Below are 21979 nucleotides of genomic sequence, written 5' to 3'. Positions count from 1 at the left end.
AGGCCAGCCCTCCGACAGCGGCTGGGGGCGGGATCATTCCCTCTCGGCCCCACCCCACTGCCATACCCTGTGGAACACGGTCTCGTTCTACTGCGCATGTGTCCACGTGGAACCAATAGTAAGAAAGGATGAACTATGAGGCACCTCTCCGCCAATCAGAAGAGGTTCCATTATTTCTCCGCCTCAACTCCGCCCCCTACTTCCACGCGTTTCTACGGCAACCCCCCGGCGGTCTACTTAAGACAGGGAAGAGCCTCCCTGTCTTCTAGGAGAGTCAGGGGGCGGCCAGTTAGATTGTTCTTCAATAGGGTAAACGCTGGGCTACAACGCCCAGTTGGCACCCGGTCCCGACTCTGTTTCTGCTCTGTTTCCCCCCGCGGAGCGCGCAGCAGGACTCCTGAGACCGGGGAAGCGGATGGAGACGCGAACGCGGCCGCTTAGCCCTCTGGGAAAGGGCGTCTCGGCGCCGGCGCGGAGGACGCTGCGTGGGGAAACGCGAAGGAGGTTTCGCGCGGCACCGGAAGTGGCTGCGGCGCGGCGCGCGTGAGGGGGGTTCCGTGTCCCGCCCCCCGGGCTAGGGTGGCGTCTGTTAACCTGGCAGACGGCAGTCTCGAGGTGAGGAGACACCGGGGCTGCGGTCACTGGGGACTCTAGAGGTTTGGGGGCTCGGTCTTTCCAGAAGGGTGACGGACGGAAGGCTTCTGGGGCGACAGCCGCAGAGGGCGCGTCGTCGTGGGCGGTGGGTCGACGTGGAGTCTTAAGCTCTCGTTCAGAGCCTGCTACGGGCCGGGGCTCCGGTTGAAGTAGTTTCCAGCCCTCATCGGCAGCCTTTGAGAGGAGCAGGCCTGTTTTATTTGGGGAAACCGAGGCAGGAGGAGCGGGTGTGTCGCCTGAAGCCGTTGGCAGAACTGGGCAGGGCGAACGGATGCGGGTTCTTGGAGAGGTCAAAGGATCGAGCGTTTATTTTGAGCGCTTTCGGTGTGGCAGGCGCCGTGCTGTCCTCGCGTTCTCTTCCGTCACCTCCGCAGCATCGGTGACAGATCAGTGTCGCTCCCCGGCCTTACCCGATACCCCTGGCCCCAGAGTCATCTCGGGAACCAGACTTACGGAGATTGATAGGGTTCATGTTTCATAACTGAGCAGCACTCCCGGTGGAATCTGGGGCACTCGAATGTTTCTGCCGGGAAAGGCGTGAAAAGTCACACTGAAGGGAAGAGACTACAGTGACAATTCGGGTTAAGTTTTGCTGCCAGTTTATGAATAAAGCCCTGGTTTACAGAGCATTTTGTTGTTTAGGATTAAAGATAAGGGGTTGTGGATCTGTTTTATTTGCCCCATTTTGTATATGTGGAAACTGAGGCACAGAAAGGGCGAATGATCTGGTTATGATCCCACACTAAGAAGAAGCAAGACTCCAGGGCCCAAGGTGGTTCAGCCCTGTAATTGTTTGGCTCAAGTCACTCTGACAGGCTGGGTGACCTTGAGCGTGGTGACATGAAGGTTCCCTCCAGCCCCTTCCCTCCCAGGGCTGAGAGTGTATGAGATAGGGACCGAAGGTGATTTGGAAACTAGACAGATCTCAAGCGCAGATGTTCACGAGGGCCAGGCAGAGCAGGTGAAGGAGAGACACGCAGGGGGCATCAGGCAGCACTTGCCCCATCTTTGAGGGTGGGGGGTTAGTTTTAATCAGTTGCAACTAACTAGCTCCGTGGGATCGCAGACCCAGCCTGGCCCAATCCTCAGATTTTTCAGAAGCTGGAATTTTTAGGTGAATTTTCCCAGTTTTCAAGTTTGGGACTACTTAAAATAATTTTCTTTCGGAAACTTCCTATCTGCCGACACTGTGGGTCAAATAAAATGTCTGTGGATCAAGTTGTACTCACATGTCTAGATTTAATCTCTGTCACGTGAGAAAAATCATTGTAAGTGTTAGCACTTATCGGTCTACTACATTGCCTTATCTGCAATCACAAAATCTAGAAAGTTCTGAAGACCGTTCTTTTTTTCACTTTGGTGCCCAAACCTGACCAGAACTGCTGTGATTTATAACCTTTCATTATCCGACCTAGAGTGAGTATATTTACCCTTCACTCTAGAAACACTGTTCGATAACAAAATGCTGCTTGTCCCACACTGCACTGGGGTATTAATGAAATATGTTGAATAAATGTATATCACCTTTTAAAAATCTGAACATTTCTGAATTTCAAAGCGCATCTGGCCTCAGAGGCTTACGAATTGTGGACCTGTGTCATTAAGTCATCCTGCCGCTTCGTGATGTGGAGTGTTTTCAATGCTGCATAGCTATATGCTCCTTAGGAAATTCATAGTGGCTACAGATGTGGAAAAAGCCCTATGGTATAGTGTTTTGCATATTGTGCGTCATGAAAATAAAACTCGGTGGGCAGTCACCATAATTTTTTTCCATGAAGTAAAATAAAAGCGACAAGGACAGTAAACATCCCAGTACGTTCTACCTTGTAAGGTTAAGTATTGTCTCGTGAAGCTTCTGTTTGGTTATATATGTGAACGAGCAGTCGTGATATATATTGTCCTTGTTACCGTGGGTCGTGGTTAAAAAAGAGTTGAACTCCAGCTATTGTAGAAATAACAACAGTTTTGGAGGCCGACTCACCTGGACTCCAATCCTAGAGACGATGGTCTGAAATCTCAGAAGCATTGTCCCAGGGGTTCGGTTAGAGACGTGTGTTCTGTCAACAAATGTTTAAAGTACCTGCTGTCGCCACGCACTGTACTGTGCTAGGACACGGCAGTGAGCAAGACAGAACGTTCCAAATGTGAATCTCCTGACTCAATAAGTACTGAGCGTGGTCATTACGCCGTTTTGTAGGCGCCGAAGCACAGTGGAAACGTGGGGCCAGGCTAGTTTCAATCAAGACAGCGTCACGATTCCTGCAGGGAAGCACGTGTTCTGACTCATTCTACTTCTGGGCATTTTGAGGGCTCAACCAGCATGGCGAGGAAAGCAGCCCGAGAAGGAAGGACGACTTCCTCCCAGCCCCTTGGTCCTTCCCACAGCCCTGCCAGCCAGGAACGTGGAGGCGAAGGAGGGGGAGCTTAAACGAGGACTCTGGCTTCAGCTTTAGTCGGCTGTGACTGAGGTGAGTCAAGGGTCCCTCCACCCCAGTGGATCATCCCCAAAGGCTGCACAGCTGGCTGCCTTTGTCCCAGGCTCACTGTCCTGTGGTGGCCCCTGCAGCGATCTCCGTAAAGCTCTCACGTTATCACTCCTGCCAGTACTCTTCCAGGAATCTATCTTATTTCTTGGATAAAATCCAGGTTTCTCAGCCTATTCCTGGGTCCTGTCTCTCTGTCCCCCCAGCCCCACACCGCTTTCTCTTTCCCACAAGTGACACTCCCTTCTTGATGGTGATAAAATGTTACACTATACTCTCCAGCTTCCCAGCCGTTCCTCAGTCTCCTCCCTCTGCTCCCACTTCTCCAAGATAAAGTCCACGGCCACGTCCTTGAGAGTCGCAAATTGCTGAAACACAGCACACCCAGAATACGCTGCCTGCCATCCCCGGCTGGCCTTAAACAGGCTTCAAGACCCAGCGCAGTCCCCCACTCTTCCCAGGCGGAGTCATCTCTGCTCTGGTCTCCCATAGCACCATCTGCTGCTGCCACTGTAGCTCAAAGCCACCCAGGTGTGCTCGCCCCTGCCCGTGTCTGTCAGCCCCGCCAGACTAGACACAACTGCCCTTTGGTCGAGTCCTTTCTGTGTGCTAGGAACCAGGCAGGAGCTTCCCGGCAGCATCTGTCACTTCGCAGAGCAGCCCTATGAGATGGGGCCGGAATCGGAGATCAGAGGGGGCATGTGACTTATGTGCCAGCAGTCACCCACAGAGGAAGGTGGTGGGGCCACACCCCAAACCCAGATGACAAGCTCAGATTTCATTTTTACTTGAAATGTGTGTGGCTGGAGGTCTGGAAGGAGCACACCAGCCAACCGTGGGTTCACCAGGAGGTGAGGTGCTGTCACCAGGAGGTGAGGGGAGGCTGTCACTTTTTACTGTTAATACTTCTCCAGTATTTGAATTTTTATTCTAAACATCTATTCACTGGGAAGTTTTAAAATTAAGAAAGGTGGCTTCGCTAAAAGCTGGGCAATCAGGCAGGAACCTCAGGTAGTCACGCATCCCTAAGTGGGCCCAGCAACGCAGATGAGGGCTCCTGTCCCCCATAGTTGCACTGAATCTCACCAGGTTGCTGCTCTCCTGACTAGTCTCCAGGAAACGCAGTGGACAGAGGAGCAGCTGAATGACACCAAGAGAAAGCAGTTTGCCACGTCCAGAACGTGGCACCCTAAATCAGGAACATGGCATGTAAAGGGCGGAGGGGTACGGCTGGAGGTTAACCCCCCGAGGCGCATCACCCCAGTACAGGGCATGGGTCTCCTCGGATTCTGCTATAAAAACATACCATGGAACCCAGAGCTGTCAAAACCATAGAGACAGAAAGCAGGATGGTGGGGTGCCGGAGCTGGGGGAGGGGGCTGGGGAGTTAGCGTTTAATGCAGATAGATTTAGTTTTGCAAGATGAACAGAATTCTGCAGATGGTGGCGATGGTTGCAAAACAATGTGAATGTACCTAATGTCACTGAACTGTATGCTACAAGTCGGTTAAGTTGGAAATTCTTACATATATTTTACCACAATAAGAAAAGTTGGAAGAAAAGATGTCAGATAAATCTGAATACAGACTTCGAACATGGCGCATGTGTTTAGTAATAGTAAGGGGTTCCACCGTTACTACTGAAATCAGATGCTACCTGGGATTAACTTTGAAATATTTTAGCCCCCACAAAAAATAAATAAAGGTGGGGAAAGAGGCTTAATGAACAAAACAGACATGCTGAAAGACACATGTTCTTCTAATGATCTAGCCCAGTGGTTCCCAGCTGGCTGATTCTGCACCCCCGGGGACATTGGCAATGCCTGGTGGTGACCTTTGTGATTGTCGCCACTTTCAGAGGTGGGGGTAATCCTTAAAGTTGGGTCATGGACACCTGGTGGTCTTTTGCATTTATGTATTTACTTGGGTGTATGCTTGAAAGTTTCCATGATAAAAACTTAAAATCTTGAACAAACACTAAAAAAAACAAAAGCCAGAAATAAATGGATTTTAGGATCAGGCAGACCTGGGTTGAAGTCCTGCTTGTGTGACCTTCAGGGGACATCACATCTCCTCTGCAAGACTCTGTGTTCTTGCTTACAAAATATGGGGCCACCTGGTCTCAGGTCTGAAGGTTCTCATGAGATGAGTTTTGTCACAAAGGCCTGGCACGTTGAGGCGGGGGCCGCACTGAGTGAGCTGTGAGGCCCCTTCTTGACCCCAGCACCAGAGTCACTGACTGTGTGTTGTGTTTCAGCAATTTGTGACCCTCAAGGACTTCACCATGGACTTCACCTTGGAAGACTGGGAGCAGCTGGGGCTGGACCAGGGGGACGTGTTCTGGGACACAGCCCTGGACAACTACCAGAACCTCTTCTTGCTGAGTGAGTGTGCGCCCCGGCCCTGCTCGGTGATCGCCCGTGACTCCCTGTCACCCACAGGATGAGTTCTCAGCCCCTCAGCACCCCAGAACCAGCATGATCCAGCCCAGTGGTACCCTGCTGGCTGATTCTTCCCCCCAGGGGACATTGGCGATACCTGGTGGCCTTTTTGATTGTCTGCACTTAGGGTGTGGGGGAGGTGCTCCTTGCACCTGGCGGTAGAGCCCAGGGATGCTGCCACACATCCTGGAATGCGAGCACAGCCCCGCAACCAGGCGCGAGCCGACCCGCACGTCGGTGGTAACGAGGGGAGAGCCCTAACGGGTCGCGCCTGCTACTCGAGCCTCGGTGGAGCTTCCCACCTTGTTGCTGTAGAGCGAGTCCTCGTGCTGACACAGCGTCTGCGTATTTCTGTCCCCTCTGGTCCCTTCCTTGCCTGAGACTCACATCGCAAGCCCATTCCACTCCCTCCTCCCTCCCCTGCCCAGCTCGTCGCTGCTCCTTCACTTTCTAACTGTCTGGCCGGATGGGGGAGTCCTGCGCCACCGGCGCTGTTCACTGGTGTACCGCAGCATTTGCAGCGAACAGTCCCTGCTATGGGGACTCGATAAACGGTTCCTAAATTAATAAATGAATGAGTAGCAGGAGATGCTATGTCAGGAACCAGGGCCTCTGCCGGGTGAGCTGTTAGAACCCCCTCCTTCAATCCTCTCATCCCCCGTGATGAAGTGTGACTGTCCCTGTTTTACTGCACATTCTTAAACAGGTTCAAAGAGGGGGAGTCATCTTCACAGCTATGTTGGGGTCCCTAGGACCACACCCTGGATTGATGGTTTACTAGGACTTGCGGGCCTCAGCATATAGTCATGCTCATGCCATAAATCATCACAGCGAAAGGACGCGACGCAGTCAGCAAAGGGGAGGAGCATGGGGTGAGGCCCGGGGAGACTAGCGCAGCTTGCGGGGTCCCCTCCGAGTGGAGTCTCACAGGAGACACTAACCCCCCTAGTACCAAGGTCTGACAGCGTATGTGAAATGTCTTGGGTCCGGGAAGCTAGCTCGTTCGAGACTCAGCCCCAGGGTTTTTATCGGGGGCTGGTCACGTGCCCCCTCTGCCGGGAACGTGCCAGCATTCCCAGGAGGAAGGAAGTTCAGCAGAACGGTCTGGGCCAGACAGGGGCAGCCGAGACGCCAGTTGTGACCCACGCGACTCCAGGGCCACGGCACCCCAGCTCCACATCACTATCACCTCCTCCCAATCAACTCATTTCCCTTTCTCCAAAGACAAGAAGAATTTATTCCGAAAGATGAAAAATACACGAGCGCACACTGGAAACCACGAGTTGGTGTAATTTTGTCACGTCGGGACCGATCTTCTCCAAACTGGACTCCACGGGCTGCAGAAGCAGCTTAGAGGAGGGCCGAGCCCGGCGTCTTTTCAGTTTTTAAACTCCGGCCACAGTGGAAACGCGTTGCCCTTGACGCCCCTGCGCACATCCGTGTGTGTAAATGAGGACGCCGCAAACGTGGTGGCTTAAAGCGGCACACTTTTATTCTCTTAGAGTTCTGGAGGGCAGGCGTTCGAAATGGGTCTGACTGGGCTAAAGTCAAGGTGTTGGCAGGGCTCGTTCCTTCTGGAGGCTCCAGGGAGAGTCTTTTCCTTGCTCCATTTCAGCTTCTAGAAGCTGCCTGTATTGCTTCCCTCCTGACCTCTGCCTTTACCTTCCAAGCCAGTGGTGGCCTTTCCTCCACGGTAGCACACATCCCTGGATTCTGACTCTGCTCCTGTCCTTGAGGAAGTTGGCGGAGGGCAGGATGCGGGACTGCTTGGGTCCAGGACCCTGCCATCTCGTACCACAGGCCTGGCCCGTGGAGGCCTCAGGCAGTGTGGTCCATGGGTGAACGAGAGTGGTGACCGGCTCAGGAAGTACGGGTGTCTCCAACTGGCAGACCGCTCATTCCCTCAAGCAGTTGCAAGTCCTTCGTGTCCCCAGCCCCAGCCGTCACAGCTCTGATCGCCCTGGATTGTGGCTTTCTGGGTCCCTCTCCCCCACTGGATCCGGAGCTGCACGGCGCAGCGTCTGGCCTGCAGCAGTGTGTGCTAAAGATCAGGTGGTCAGGAGGTGCCGGAAGGTTCCCGCCGAGCGGCTGGGTGGCCCTCCGTGTCCTGGCTGATGACAGTGCCGACGACAGTGCCGTTCTCTCCCTGCAGACCCCCCCGGATCCGATCTGCCCTCCCCTCCAGATGTGGCGGAGGAGCCGGAGGCCCTGGTGAGAGGAAGTCCAGAAGCGACAGGCCCTGGTGAGTGGGCGGTGCTTGGGGGAGGGCAGTGGGGTCCTGAGGCATGGCCCCCCATCCTCGGGACCTCCGTCCAGACCTAGTACTTCTCCCCAGCCATCAGGACCCCGGCGTCTGGGCTTTGCTCTGCCACATGCTGGCTTTTGTCCGCACGTCCCAACAGAGGTTGGGACCCTCACTCCGCATGCCCACCTTGTCTTCGTCTATCTTGGCATTCAGCATGTGGCTGTCCTGGTGCCTTTCCTCTGTCCTCTCCTCGGTCCTCGGGTTGGTCTTCCATTCCTCAAGTCGGTCTCTCCGTCTTCCTGCCTCGCGCTCCCTGAGCACCCAGGAGGACACCCTGGTCTCCCTGTTCCACCTCCCCTTGGTCAGGCCCAGCCCTCTTTCCTGTCCCACGAGCGCAGCAGGTGGCCACATCTGTTAGTAACCCCAGGCCTGGCCTAAATGCTGCCGAGGGCCTTCACCCTGCCTCTCTCGGGACACGCTTCCTCAGGGGGATCGGGTTAAGCAGTGAGGACGCTGGTCAAGAGGCTCCTCCTGGGAGGAAGTGGAGGCGGGGGCCTTGCCCAGGGCGCGGGGAGCTTTCCTCTGGTTCGACCATTAACGCGGGAGGAGGGCCCCTGAACCGGCAGTGGGGGCGGCCACGCCTCTCGGGGAGGCTCCGCCCACCTGGCCCGCGCAGCTGCATCCTTGCTTCACCTCTCAGAAGCTCTGCAGCCTGCTGGCGGCACACCAGCATTTGCACGTAGGTGACCAACCCGGGCACAGGTTCCAGCAGCCTCGGATTTCTGTTTTTGCCGCCCCAGCGTGCGTGCGGGGCCGTGACTGCTGATGAGCAAATGTCTCCTGCATGGTGGCAGTTGTGTGGCATTGTTACCGTTCATTTCTCTCGCCCGCTTGAACAGGGCTTCTAGGAGGTAGGCCTTAGCAGACAAGGTGACAGTGGAGAGTGTCCGCGAGAGGATCCCATCCCTGGGTGGGCCCAGCTCCAGTCGTAAGCCCCGGACGTGGGCTCGCTGTTTCTCATCGCGCTGGTTCCAGCTGGGTCACCATGCTGGCCTCTTCTCCTTTGTCCCCTCGATGGACCGGCTTGATTCAGGTCCCATCCCTTTTTCTCCCTCTTGTTTTTGTCCTCGCACTGTAGCCCCTGTCTATACACCCTGGGGAACAGGAGACATTTGCACTGTTCCTCTCTTGCAGACATAGCTGAGGCCAAGAACTGTTCTCCGCTGCAGGACTTCCTGGAGGAAGGACTCTCCCAGGAGCTTCTGGAGGCGTTTTCCAAGGATGGCCTCTGGAACTTCAACTTGGGAGAAGCCTGCATGGACGAGAGCTGGTTAGATAGTCTGCTAGGAGATCCAGAAAGTCTTCTGAGTTCTGACGTCACCAACGTGGAAAGTCCCACAAAGTGCAAGAGTCACGAATTCAAGAGTGGCCTCAGCCCTGAGCCCCGCCTTCCGACGGGAGAGGAGTCCGTGATCCATGATCTTCCCGAAAAGAACCTGACGCCAGCTGAGTCTCAGGAATGTAGGAATGACCTTGGCTACCACTCAGACCAGAGTCAGCAGGACACTGCCCTGGGAGGGGAGGAAGCATACAAGTGTAGCGAATGTGGAGAGAGCTTCAGCCGGGGTTGCCATCTCATCCAGCACTGGATCGTTCACATGCGGGAGAAGTCTGCTGCAAAGCAAGAGCAGGAGAGCGCTTTGGACCGGAGTTCGTGCCTTTTCATGTATCCGACGACTCACAAATCCTATGTTTGTAACAAGTGCGGGAAAACTTTCAGTCAAAATACGCACCTCCTCTGGCATCAGAAAATTCACACTGGAGAGAAACCACGTAAGAGTCAAGACCGCAGCCATCCGTCAGGTCACGGCTCTCAGCCTGTTGAGCAGCAGAAAACCCACACAGGTGCTAAACCCTACAAGTGTAATGAGTGTGGCGAGCATTTCAGCCGCACCTTTCGTCTCACTCAGCATCAGAAAACCCACACTCGGAAGCGCTACGAATGTGCCAAATGCAAGGCCACCTTCAACTTTAACAAATATCTCCTCCAGCATCAGAAAATTCACGCCCCAAAAGCTACCTCTCAGTGCCAGGAATGTGGGAAGGTGTTTCAGCAGAACTTGGCGCTCATCAAACACCAGTCCGTTCACACCAGAGAAGAGCCGTTTAAGTGTGACAAGTGTGGGAAACTCTTCAGCCATATCTTGACCCTAAAGACCCACCAGAGGGTTCATGGCAGAGAGAAGACTTTCAAATGCACTGAGTGTGGGAAAGCCTTCTACCGGAACACTCACCTTAACGAACACCTGAGGATTCACACGGGCTACAGGCCCCACAAATGTCACAAATGCATCAAGAGTTTCAGCCGGCCCTCCCACCTGATTCGACACCAGTCCGTTCATGCCACAGAAAAGCCCTACAGCTGTGCCGAATGTAAGGCGACCTTCAGGCATAACGAACGCCTTATTCAACACCAGAAAATCCATGCTGTGGAAACCCGCTATGAATGTCAGGAGTGTGGCGAGCGCTTCATTTGCAGCTCGACCCTAACTTGCCACCAGAGCATTCACACCCGAGAAAAACAAGGACTTGACAAGAGTGGAGAGGCCTTGAATCAGAACTCAGAAGAGAAAGAACATCCGGCGACCGGCAGAAAGTGCTTTAAGTGTAACAAATGTGAGAAAACTTTCAGCTGCAGCAAAGACCTCACTCAGCATGAGAGGATTCACACTAGGGAGAAGCCCTTCGAGTGCAACCAGTGTGGGAAAGCCTTTGGCCAAAGTACACAGCTTGATCGCCACCAGATGGCTCACTCGGGAGTGAGGCCCTATAAATGTGGAGACTGCGGGAAGGCCTTCATCCGCAGCGCCTTCTTCGCCAAGCATCAGCGCACCCACCTGAGCGAGCGCCCCTTTAAGTGTCATGAGTGTGGAAAGACCTTCAGCCAAAGTGCACGTCTCTCAGAGCATCAGTCAGTTCACACTGCAGAGAAACTCTTCAGATGTAACCAGTGCGACGAAGTCTTTGCGCACAACGACCACCTTACCCAGCATCAGAAAACCCATGCCGAAAAGAAATCCTTTGAGTGTAAGGAATGTGGAAAAACGTTCCACCACAGCCGGCACCTTTCTAAGCATCAGAGAGTTCACACAGGCGAGCAGCCCTATAAATGTGGCGACTGTGGGAAAACCTTCAGCCTGAGTACCCCACTCATTCGACACCGGAGAGTCCACACTGGAGAAAAGCCTTATACTTGTGAGGAATGTGGGAAAGCCTTCAGCCAGAGCTCGTGCCTTTCTGTTCACCAGAGAGTTCACACTGGGGAGAAGCCCTACACGTGTGCCGAATGTGGGAAAGCCTTCTCCCAGAAAGCAAATATGAAGCAGCATGAGCGAATTCACACTGGGGAGAAGCCTTACACCTGTGATGTGTGTGGGAAAGCCTTTGGCCTCAGCGCCCACCTCAGTCAGCACCAGAGAATTCACACCCAAGAGAAACCATATCAGTGTCAACACTGTCAGAAAGCCTTTCGCTACTACTTAGGTCTCCGCCGACATCAGCGAGTTCACACTGAAAAGTAAGAAGTAGCAATACCACCCGCAGCAGCCAGATGGAAGCTGCACACACGGTCATCTGAGGCCTAAACTTGAAACCATCACATTGTAACCCGCCTCTCTAGCACAATAGATAAGTCTCTTTATTAATAAAGGTTAGAAAACTTGCACACAAATTGCATTAAAACAATGAAAACAAAAGAAGCCGTATGGTGTCCAGATTCTGAGGTGGACTCAAACCAGTCTGCTGAGTTAAATCCCAGTTCTGCCATCTGCTGCCTAAGCGATCTTGGGAGAGTCGTGAAACCTCTCAGGGCCTCAAATGTTCTCATCTGCAAAATGGGCGCAGTAATAGTTACTTACCTCAGAGGGCCATCGTGAGGATAAATTAGATGTAAAGCACTTAGGACCGAGTGCCTAGCATATAGTAAGTACTCACTGAGTGTGAGCTCTACGTATGCATTAGGTACAACGTAAATACACTCTTTTATGTTAAAAGGAAGAGAAGAATTAGCAACTCTCTATTGCAATTAATGTTCTTAATAATATGCTTTAATTTTTAAAGTTTTTCTCCAGGATGTCCTTGGCTTAATTTGGTTCTCCAAACCTTAATTTATTATTTTTTTAGTCTTGTCTTTCCCTTCCCTCCATCTCTCCGCTCTGTCCTAGTATTTTCTTAACTCACCCACAGATAGCCCAGAACAACATATAAACTAACATCAAATGGCTAAAGCTTTCCGCTCCTAACCTCTCAAACCTCTGACTCAAAAGGACCCCCTCCCACATACACATGCTACCTTTACCATGATGGCCTTCCTCCATTTAAAGTTGTTGGTTATCCACCGTGAGACCCAATTTGTCACTGTGGTTAACGTACCGGAAATAGCTGTATTCCATTAGGAAAGCTGTACTGGGTATTGCCACACAGTTAACATGCTCTGCGCAGAAGATGTGCTTGGTGGTGAGAATTGCGATGTACGGAAACCACTGCTGGAATGTTCTTCACCATTTATCCAAGCTGGCCACTCACCAGGCGCTTCACTAGGTGCCAGGACGGAATGTCAATACGGTAAGGCCTGCCCTTGCCTTGAAGCTTCTGGAATCCAAGGGAAATAGACGGCCCCCTTTCCATAGAGGAGCACAGTTCGGTGACAAGTGACATCTTAAAAGGCCAACATTCCCTCATCACAGCAAGGTCTGGGGCCACCGAGGATTGTTGGAAGCCTACGAGGAAATGATGCTTCATGTTGGAGCCCTCGAGTCAGCCACTTGCTGGGCGAGGCCTGTTCTACAGTTGAGACACCCCGTGGAACCACACAACAGCTCTCTCCTGATGGTACCTCCTCAACTCAGCTTTGGTGTCCCTTCCGTAAGCCACCCAGTCACCTATCCGCTGAAGCACAATCTTATGAAGACATTGGACCCCCGATTTTGATATCTTTCCTATTTTTGGTGCTAAAAAAGTTTAGGAGTATGTGCCCTGTGCATTTGGGCTTTTCATACCTTAAACCTTGAGTTCTGCTGGTTGGTTTTGTTGTTGAAACTGGAAACTTAATGGCTGACCCTTGGGCCCACCGCAGAGTGGGGAGTATACTGGTTTCCTAGTGGCCGAAAGGTTTGACTCCCTGCTGGTTTAACTCCTGCCCTTGAGATCAGTCTAGTCTGGGCCGTCAGTCTGTTATGTACCAAAGGGGCTTACAGAGTGTCGCAGGGTGGGGAGGTGGGAACTCAGATTGAAAAGTGTGTTCAGTGAGAGTTTTAAGATCAAACGTACAGATCGGAGGCCCTGTGGAAAGTCAGCAACCCCTGGGCGGGAAGAGGAGGCGGTCTCTGTAACTAGTGACCTGTATTGCATGGGCCAGTGTAGAATGCCCTTTGTGTATACGTGTTGGTTGTCTGATTAAAGTTTTGAGTCTAAAAGTGTTGCTTCCTTCTCTCAGCCTGGTGCCCCACCCCCAGCCGGGCGTGGAGCATACAGAGCCCCTGCCTGCTGGGTGCTGACAGGTGTTCTAGTGGGGGAGGGCTTGTAACGCTGAAAACGGTCCCCTAAGAGGGCAGTTAAGTCTTTTTCCCAAGGTGGTTAGGGGCATGGACCACAGAGGAACCAGCTGGTCATCAGATGTAGCATCAAACCACTTTTCCATTGTAGTGCAGTCTTCGGTGGGGGAGAAAGCACGCACAACATGGTGTTTACTCCTCTCTCATTACAAAGACAGCAGGCCTCCAGCTCGGGCAATAATTTTACCTAGAATTTAATGCTATTTTGCTCTCGGTATTTTCCTTCCTCTGCCCCCTTTTTCCCTTTTACTGACAAAAGATACTAGTTTCCCACGCATGGTAGTGATAAAAAGTCCTTTAAATTTTTTATTTTTATTATAAAAGTTTTTAAAAATGTGAACTTATTTAAAGGAAAGTATGGCACACATCTACAGTAAAAAAAAAAAAAATTGACACTAGTATATGATTGAGTGAGGTTTGGGGAACACTAACTAACTGAAGCCTAGTGCCCCTGCCAGTGGCAGGATGGCTGTGTCAGGATAATGCTTTGGCAATATAGTTAAGTTGGATCTCAGTGGCTGAACAGCACAGGTTTATTTTTGCTCACTCACACTACGTGGGTTTGGCACTGTGGGTTGGCAGGGCTGGGGATGTGATGGGTGGCTGGATCCATCCTATACACCCAGGAGATCCGGGTGCAGCCTCACCAGTTGGAATGTGATAGCCTTGCAGATGGAATAAAAACTTAATTCTTAAGAAATTGTAAAAATACTAGAATAAAATATAGGAGAATGTTTTCATAATCCCGGGGAGTGAGGAAGGCCTTTCTTAGCATGACAGTAGGTTTAAGAACTATAAAAGAAAATTCAAATAGATTTGAATTCCTAAAATTAAAAAAAATCTATAGCAAAATAACACCATCAGCAAAATTGAGAGAAATAACCAACTGGGAGAAAATATTAGTAACATAAAACAAAGAGTTAATACAAAAAGCCCGATTAAAAATGGGCAAAATACATAAATAAGCAATTCAATGAAGCCAAAACATCAATAACATCATTTATCAATAGGACATTTTTACTTACTAGAAATATTTAAAAAAACATTAATAGCAAGTATTCGTGAAGGAAGTGGAGAAGCAGAAATAGGCACTCAGCACTTCCAAGAGTCTGAAGACTTTGGCTACTTCATCTCTCTGTGCCTCAGTGCCCTCATCTGTGAAATGGAACAACACGGCCCTGAACACGTGTAGGTGTTGGAAGAATGAAAGGTGTTCATACTAAGGGCTTAAAACAGAGCTCGGCACACAGCAAGTTACTGAAAGCACCATTTTAAGTTTGACATGGGGGGAAAAAAATCACATGATTCATGTTCAGTGCTGGTAAAAATGTCGCAAAACTGTGGTCCACAGGCCCCCTTGTGCCAAGTAGATTAGGTTCGGTCTCTTTGGAAAGCAATTTGAAACATTCAGGAATCAGGAAAATGGTTAGAGTCTCGACTCTATTATTCTCACTCTGAGAAATTTGACTTAGAGAAATAATCCCCCCAAAAGAAGAGAGGAAGCGTGAAAATGCTCGTTATAAAACTGTTCATAATTGAGAAAATTGGTGAACAATCCGTATCGATCAGGGGCTTAGAACAAAGCCAAAATGGGGCAATGGATTTGTAAATTATTTGCCACCTGTCAATGAAATAAATATCATTAGCGCGAATAATGATGAGTATGAAGTGTATGTGATGAGAAAGGACACTGCTCACGATAAAACAAGGACAAAACAGAGAAGTCAAAATCATTTCTACACTCTTACTACAATCAAATAAAATAAGATTTATTTTTAAACGCTATTTTGAAGGAAATAGGAAAAATCAAAACAATATGACTTCTGGGGGTGACCAAGTTGTAGGTGAATATATATGGCTTTTGTTTTCTGATTCTAATTTTTTCTAAGTTTAATAATATGGATATGGAACACAGTGTAAAACAAAACCAGATATACAGTCCAATATGATCGGTGGTTGTCTCTGGGCTATAGGATTATGGGGGATTGATATTGTAGTCCATAATTCTCTACTCTTTCCAAACTATCCTTTACAATAAGCATATGTGATTTTACTTCAAATTTTTTCCTGTTGTGAAAGTATGCAATTATTTTTATAATTAGAAAAATATCGTTTCAAAAATATGAGGAAAGGAAAAACCTCCCTTTGGGTATGAATAGAATTTAGAAAATGATGCTCAGTAGGGCGACTGCTTTGTGAATCACAAATCCTGGAAATGGAAAAGACCAAAAAAACAACATAAAAAGTGGCTGTAAATATGTGAAACATTCAGTGTTTAAGCCAATTGTAAGTTTTGTGGTGACATTTGTACCTTAAAGTTTTAAAGGAAAGTAAAATCTTCTAGCACGTATGTTCAGCTACATATATTTGACACTTTTACTCAAGGGTTATTCTTTCCAGCTGTTTCTTTTTTCTTGAATTTTCAGGCTCCAATTTAATGAATAATCATTGCATTTAAAAAGCTCAGAGGGACCTTATTTAAGATCCCAGATATAGTTGCAGCCCATTTAGAGCACCACCTAGACCACCACCTAGACCACCACTTGGGGACACTATAAGGTTGAAAAATAGGGAGGAATTTCAGATTTTAGGGGGAAGCTACTAAAATGATCAGAAGCTGTCTCAGCTGGTGATAAACTGTGCCATCCTCCTAGGAAGAAAAGAAACCAACTCTCTCAATGTCTGGTGTTAGTGTTGCTCTCTGGGAGGAAGTTATTAGTGCTGATGAAGGCTGAACCGCCAGTGTGTCACATTCTCAGGCTTTCTAGTCAGCATGAGTTCTCCGATGATCAGCAAGCTGTGTGCCCCAAGCAAAAGCTTTCTCAAAATCATCGCAGATGTAGGTGTTGTGTGTGCTGTGAACTCTCTGGTGTCCAGTGAGGTGTGAACTCCAGCCGAAATCCTCCCCACGTTCCTTACACACATAGCGTCTGCCACTTGTGTGAACCTTCTGGTGTTGAATAAGGTGTGAGATCTGGGTATAGGTTTTCCCGCAGTTGTTACATTTGTAGGGCTTCTCTCCGGTGTGAATTCTCTGATGCTGAATAAGGTGGATGCTCTGGTTGAAGGCTTTCCCGCATTCCTTACAGGGGTAGGGTTTCTCGCCAGTGTGAATCCTCCGATGCTGAGTGAGGGATGAGTTGTGACTGAATGTCTTCCCACACTCCTTACACTTATAGGGCCTCTCGCCCGTGTGGATTTTCTGATGCTCGATAAGGTGGGTGCTCCGGCTGAAGGCTTTCCCACACTCACTGCACGCATAAGGTTTCTCTCCGGTATGAATCCTCTGGTGTTGAATGAGGTGGGAAATCTGGGTATAGGCCTTCCCGCAGATGTTACACTCATAGGGCTTCTCCCCAGTGTGAATCCTCTGGTGGCGCGTCAGGGAAGAGTTCTGGCTGAAGGTTTTCCCACATTCGTTACACTTATAGGGCTTCTCGCCGGTGTGAATTGTCTGGTGTTGAGCAAAAGATGAGGTGTGACTGAAAGCCTTGCCACACTCATTACATATATAGGGCTTTTCCCCCATGTGAATGCTCTGGTGCCTCATAAGGTGGGAAATCTGCGTGTAAGCCTTCCCGCACTCGTTACACTCGTAGGGCTTCTCGCCAGTGTGAATTCTCTGATGCTGAGTCAGAGAAGAACTGTGGCTGAAGGCCTTGCCACACGCGGAGCACTCGTAGGGCTTTTCTCCCGTGTGAACCCGCTGATGCTGAGTCAGAGATGAGCTGTGGCTGAAGGTTTTCCCACACTCGTTACATTTGTAGGGTTTCTCTCCGGTGTGGATTGTCTGGTGCTGGCTCAGGGAAGAGGTGTGACAGAAAGCCTTGCCACACTCGCCACACTTGTAGGGCTTCTCCCCTGTGTGGATTTTCTGGTGGCGAGTGAGGTGGGACACCTGTGAGTAGAACTTCCCACACTGGTCACATTTATAGGGTTTCTCCCCGGTGTGGCATCGCTGGTGCTTAATGAGGGAGGAGCTCTGGGTGAAGGCTTTCCCACATTCCTTGCATTGGTATGGTTTCTCTCCAGTGTGGATCCTCTGATGCTCGGTCAGAGATGAGCTCTGAGTAAAGGTCTTGCTACATTCATTGCACGCGTAGGGCTTCTCTCCCGTGTGAATGATGTGGTGCTGAATGAAATACGAGCTGTTCCTGAAAGCCTTCCCACAGTCCTTACACTTGTAGGGTTTTTCTCCAGTGTGAATTCTCTGGTGTAGGATATAGTCCGAATGGTAAACGAAGGCTTTCCCACATTCCATACAGTTAAATGACTTCTTTTCTACAAAGGTCCTTTGGCGTTTTGAGCTCTTCCTTGGCCCATTCCACTTCCGAAGCCTCTCTCCTCCAGGCACTCTGTGCTTCCTCATGAAGACCAAGGTCCGCCTGAAGCTTCTTCCAAGCTCGTTACAGCCAAGACCTCTCTCCCCACAGGTGTTTTCCTTGAGAGAAGCCAAAAGACACTTCAAATGCCTCTCCTGCTTTCCCTGGTCCTCCAATTGATGGCCACATGTCCAGGATTCCCCTATCTTGCCATCTCCAAGCACTGCCCTTAAAATTCCCTCCATCTTCCCCACCGGGGAAGCTGCTTCTTCAGAAATATCCTTTCTTGGCAGTGTCTCTTGAGTAGTTTCAGAGCTTGTCTCCAAGTCTGAAAGAAATGGAAAATATGAATATCATCTGTTCTGGGACAAAGGAAGCTGATTATTATAACTGCCATTGTAAAATTACAAGAGAAGTTTCAAAGTTTGTGTTGCTATTTCAAAAGGCATGAAGTAAATAGATTCATGTTCTGACATGGAAGGATGGCCTCAATATACTCTAAAAATGAAAAGAACTGAGTTGTAACACAGTTTATGTGCACAGTGGTTTATTGGCCATAATATATAATACATTTTTACAAATCAATAAGAGAGAAACAATCTAATAAAAATAGTGAGGCAAGAATGTGAATAGGCACTTTGCAGAAGAAAAATAAGTGGCCAATAAATATTAAAAAGATGCTTAACATCAGTAATAGTCGAAAAAGTCAAATTACTGAGAAGCTATTTGACGCTTTTTAGATTGGAAATCTAAAAAATATCCAGTGTTAGCAAGTGAACTGTAGAAGTGAATTAATAAGGGAATTTCACTTTCTACATTACATGTTTGAAATGTTTTATTTATTTTAAATATTAAAAAGTAGTTTTTACTAGGTGATCACAGTGAAAAGTAAATATTCTTCCTTCCTTTGTTCCTACGCTGTTTCTAACTGGTGAATCCTTCTAGAGATTTTCTATATATTTGTGCGTGTGTGTATGTGTGGTGGGATGGAGAGTTTTTAAAATTTATTATTATTTATTTTTGATTGTGGTAAAATACCCATAACATAAATTATATCATTTCAGCCACTTTTAAGTGTACACTTCAGTTGCATAAGTACATTCACCACTATCCACCTCCAGGACTTTTTAATTTTCTCAGACTGCAACTCTGTACCCATTAAACATTGACTCCCAGTTCCCCCTCTCCCACCCCCAGCAATCACCATTCTACTTTGTCTCTATAAATTTGCCTACTGTAGGTACCCCATGTAAGTGAAATCATATGATATTTGTCCTTTTTAAGTCTGGCTTATTTCACTTAGCATAATGTCTTCAAAGTTCATCAATGTTGTTATTATTTACTTTTATAATTAAAAATACAGTAGAGACATTGGGGCGAAAATACATGAAGAGACTACATTAAAATTTTAAATGTGAATTTTTTTGAAGAGATTATTAGGATTATGGAATTTTCATTTCTTGTTTCATTCTTATTTGGATTTTCAAAGTTTCTATGATGAACATATAACTTTTACTCGATCAACAGATAGCGACAATACGAAATGTATATGAGGCTTTAATAGCTTGCAATTTGGGGAAAAGGAGACAGAAAAGATGATGAGCAGGAAACATTACCATTTGGAATTTGTTGAAGGGATCGATTTTTTGATGCTAGTAGCTTTGTTCATAAGACATCCATTAATTGCATAATTGTCATGTGCCAACCACAGTGCTGGGTTGGATGACTGTGCTGACCAAGACATCTGACCCTTGCCCTCAAAGAGAGTGGGGCAGGCTTGTACTCTGACACCTTAGACGCATCCTCCTTGTCTCCTTAGCATCCCTGCCTTTGAACGACCACTGCTCCCCTTTTGATGTAGTCTTGGTGGGGCTGTTTATCATATATAGTCTCTTCCACACTCCACTTCATGAAACCCAGGCTGGCCAATCAGAATAGCACATCCCTCAGGCCATTATGATTGGTTCAAGATCCAAACAGGGCCCATCAGAGTCTTCCTTGAGATTGATATATGGTGTTGCTAGGCAGAACATAAGTTTGAGACTAGGGGAAGCCATATCAGCTGCCACGTAGAAAAGCCTGAAGATAGACTGAAGCCAGAAACAGATAGGATCAACATGTGGTGGGGGAAGGAGGGGAGAGAGAGAGAGAGCGTGAGCATGTGCACAAGTGAGCCCTGATAACACCATTTACAGCTTTAGATCCATCTTTGCCTAAAGGCTTACATGGCAACACTTCCCACTTACATGGGTCAAAAAAATCTAATTTTGCTTGAGCTATTTTGATTCTTTACATGCAAAAGAGTCCTGACTAATATATCAGGTAATTACAATAATAGTAATAGGACAATAATAATTATTATTGAAATAGGTAACATTTCTTAAATGCTTACTATGTGCCAGGCACTGTTCTAAGCTTCTCCTATTGACTAATTTATTCCTCAAAAAAACAATTCGGTGAGGTAGATACTGTTAGTGTCCCCACTTTACAGATAAGATCCCACTTCTGGGTCTTTACATAGGCGATTCCCAACAAATAATCATAATGATAACCAGTGGAGCCTATTCTGACTGGGGGGTGACTGGGCCACACTCTGTGTAAATTCATTCATTCTGCCCAACCCTGGGGACTATTATTGACCCTATTTTCCAGATGAGGATACTGAAGCACAGAGAAGCCAAATGACTTGCCCAAAGGTCACAGAACCAGGAAGCGGTAGAGCTAAGATTTAAACCCAGAGTCCACAGTGATGACCTGTATGTTATGCTGCCTCATTCTTGAATGACCATCGCTGATCAAGACAGATGGGGTAGGAAGATGGCTCACACCTGCTGGACATCCTCACCCACCTGGACAGGTAACTTGCCAGACTTCTCGCTCCTCCATCCTGGGCTCTTCCCCTCGCTCCAGACGGGAAATCACATCGGGTTTGGACCCAGGGAGCCCTGCTCCTGGAAAAGACACGAGTCTTGGCAGTGGACGCCATGGTCACAGAGGCCTCAGGGCTGGGCCTCAGGCCCTGGGTCTGCAGGAGAGATGCGTACATCGGGTGCCTACTTATTAGACACTTTAACGGTCAATGTGAGATTCATTTATTGGGTGCTTACGTCCCAGAAAGAGCCTGAGCCCTGATGTCACTGTTTAAGGCTCTGACATCCAACCTGAGTTCAACCTGAGTGTGAAACACACCAAATTTTGAAAAACTTAATATGCAGAAAAATGTAAATGATCTCATTAATAATTTTTATATAGACTGTGATTTCGACATGTGCCGAAATGATCATATTTTAGATAGATGGGATGAAACAAAACATATTACAAAAATTAATTCCATCTGTTTCTTTTTGCTTTTTGATGCCTGCTGCCTTTGAGATCACTAATTTCTCTCTTCCTAGTGCGGACTGAACAGTGTTTGCCCCAAATTACGTCCACGGAAGCCTCAGAATGTCACCTAATTTGGAAATGGGGGCTTTGCCGATGTAATTAGTTCAGACAAGGTCCTACTGGATGATGGCGAGACTGTGACCCAGTGAGGTATCCTTATGAGAGGAGGGACACACAGACACATATGGAGGGGGCAGGCCATGTGAAGGTGGAGGCGGAGGTTGGGGTGATGCACGTACGAGATGAGAAACCCCAGGATTGCTGAGAGCCTCAAGGAGCTGGACGAGGCAGGAACAGATTCTCCCCCCCACAGCCTTCGGAAGGAGCGTGGTGCTGCCCACGCCTCGCTTTTGTACTTCCGGCTTCCGGAACTGTGGGAGAATAAATTTCTGCGGTTTTAAGGCACCGAGTTTGTGGTAATTTGTTCCGGCAGCCCCAAGAAGCGAATCCATCTCCCTACTGATCATCCCGATGAGCAGACAACATGCCCACGCCTCCCGCCCTAGAGACAAGCCCTCCGCTGACTGGGGAAGCTTGAGTGGGGGAGAGAACGGGAGGCGACAAAACTGAAGAGGCTGCGGGGGCCACGTCATGTCAGGCTGTGAAGGAGCCGATAAGGGTGGCATCCAGGGCCAGCCTGCTGACTGTCCCCGAGATGGGGGACCCAAGGAAGAACGGGTCTGGAGGGCCGTGGTCAGCTTGGTGGGGACGGGGAACAGGGGGGCCGGGCCCTTCCTTGGGAAGTGTTCTGGAGGCCGCCAGCTACACAGAGCCAGAACCCAGGGGACAGGGTTTGTCTAGCACAAGCGTGTGCGTAAGGAGAGCTGAGGACGGAGCCT

The 21979-nt window shown here is 49.0% G+C and overlaps 2 protein-coding genes across 9 annotated transcripts in view; one reads left to right on the top strand and one right to left on the bottom strand.

The window, feature by feature from the left end:
• The first annotated feature begins 36 nt into the window (after nt 1–36).
• On the top strand, nt 37–13296 carry ZNF473 (zinc finger protein 473). 5 transcript variants are annotated; one of them, XM_039878589.1, is made up of 5 exons: nt 37–615; nt 2963–3122; nt 5394–5520; nt 7730–7819; nt 9017–13296. In XM_039878589.1, the coding sequence occupies exons 3-5, from the start codon at nt 5421–5423 to the stop codon at nt 11401–11403; spliced, it is 2577 nt and encodes an 858-aa protein (XP_039734523.1). In that variant the 5' UTR covers nt 37–615; nt 2963–3122; nt 5394–5420; the 3' UTR covers nt 11404–13296. The 5 variants fall into 5 exon arrangements, with proteins under 5 accessions (XP_039734523.1, XP_039734522.1, XP_039734524.1 ...); XM_039878588.1 differs by having other exon boundaries at nt 2920–3122; XM_039878590.1 differs by having other exon boundaries at nt 2852–3122.
• Nucleotides 13297–15182: 1886 nt separating this feature from the next.
• Nucleotides 15183–21979, bottom strand: part of LOC120615518 (zinc finger protein 883-like) — a 10510-nt gene continuing 3713 nt past the window's right edge. For 2 of the 4 annotated variants that reach the window (XM_039878596.1, XM_039878594.1), the window contains exons 4-5: nt 20606–20707; nt 15183–18084 (exon numbers count right to left, since the gene is read on the bottom strand). In XM_039878596.1, the coding sequence (XP_039734530.1) occupies nt 16199–18084; nt 20606–20707 (1988 nt within the window). In that variant the 3' untranslated portion in view covers nt 15183–16198. Of the gene's footprint in view, nt 18085–20605; nt 20782–21979 lie in introns of all 4 variants that reach the window. The other 2 variants (XM_039878595.1, XM_039878597.1) reach the window with 2 other exon arrangements.

Source organism: Pteropus medius, unplaced genomic scaffold (genome assembly GCF_902729225.1).
Source record: "Pteropus medius unplaced genomic scaffold, Ma_sr-lr_union100, whole genome shotgun sequence".
Lineage (NCBI taxonomy): Eukaryota > Metazoa > Chordata > Mammalia > Chiroptera > Pteropodidae > Pteropus > Pteropus medius.
This window is presented reverse-complemented; position numbering and strand designations above follow the sequence as displayed.

Coding starts and splice junctions, on each gene's coding strand:
- ZNF473 (XM_039878589.1), top strand. CDS start 5,421: ATGGACTTCACCTTGGAAGACTGGGAGCAGCTGGGGCTGGACCAGGGG. Junction 5,521..7,729: donor CCAGAACCTCTTCTTGCTGA/GTGAGTGTGCGC, acceptor CTCTCCCTGCAG/ACCCCCCCGGATCCGATCTG. Junction 7,820..9,016: donor TCCAGAAGCGACAGGCCCTG/GTGAGTGGGCGG, acceptor CCTCTCTTGCAG/ACATAGCTGAGGCCAAGAAC.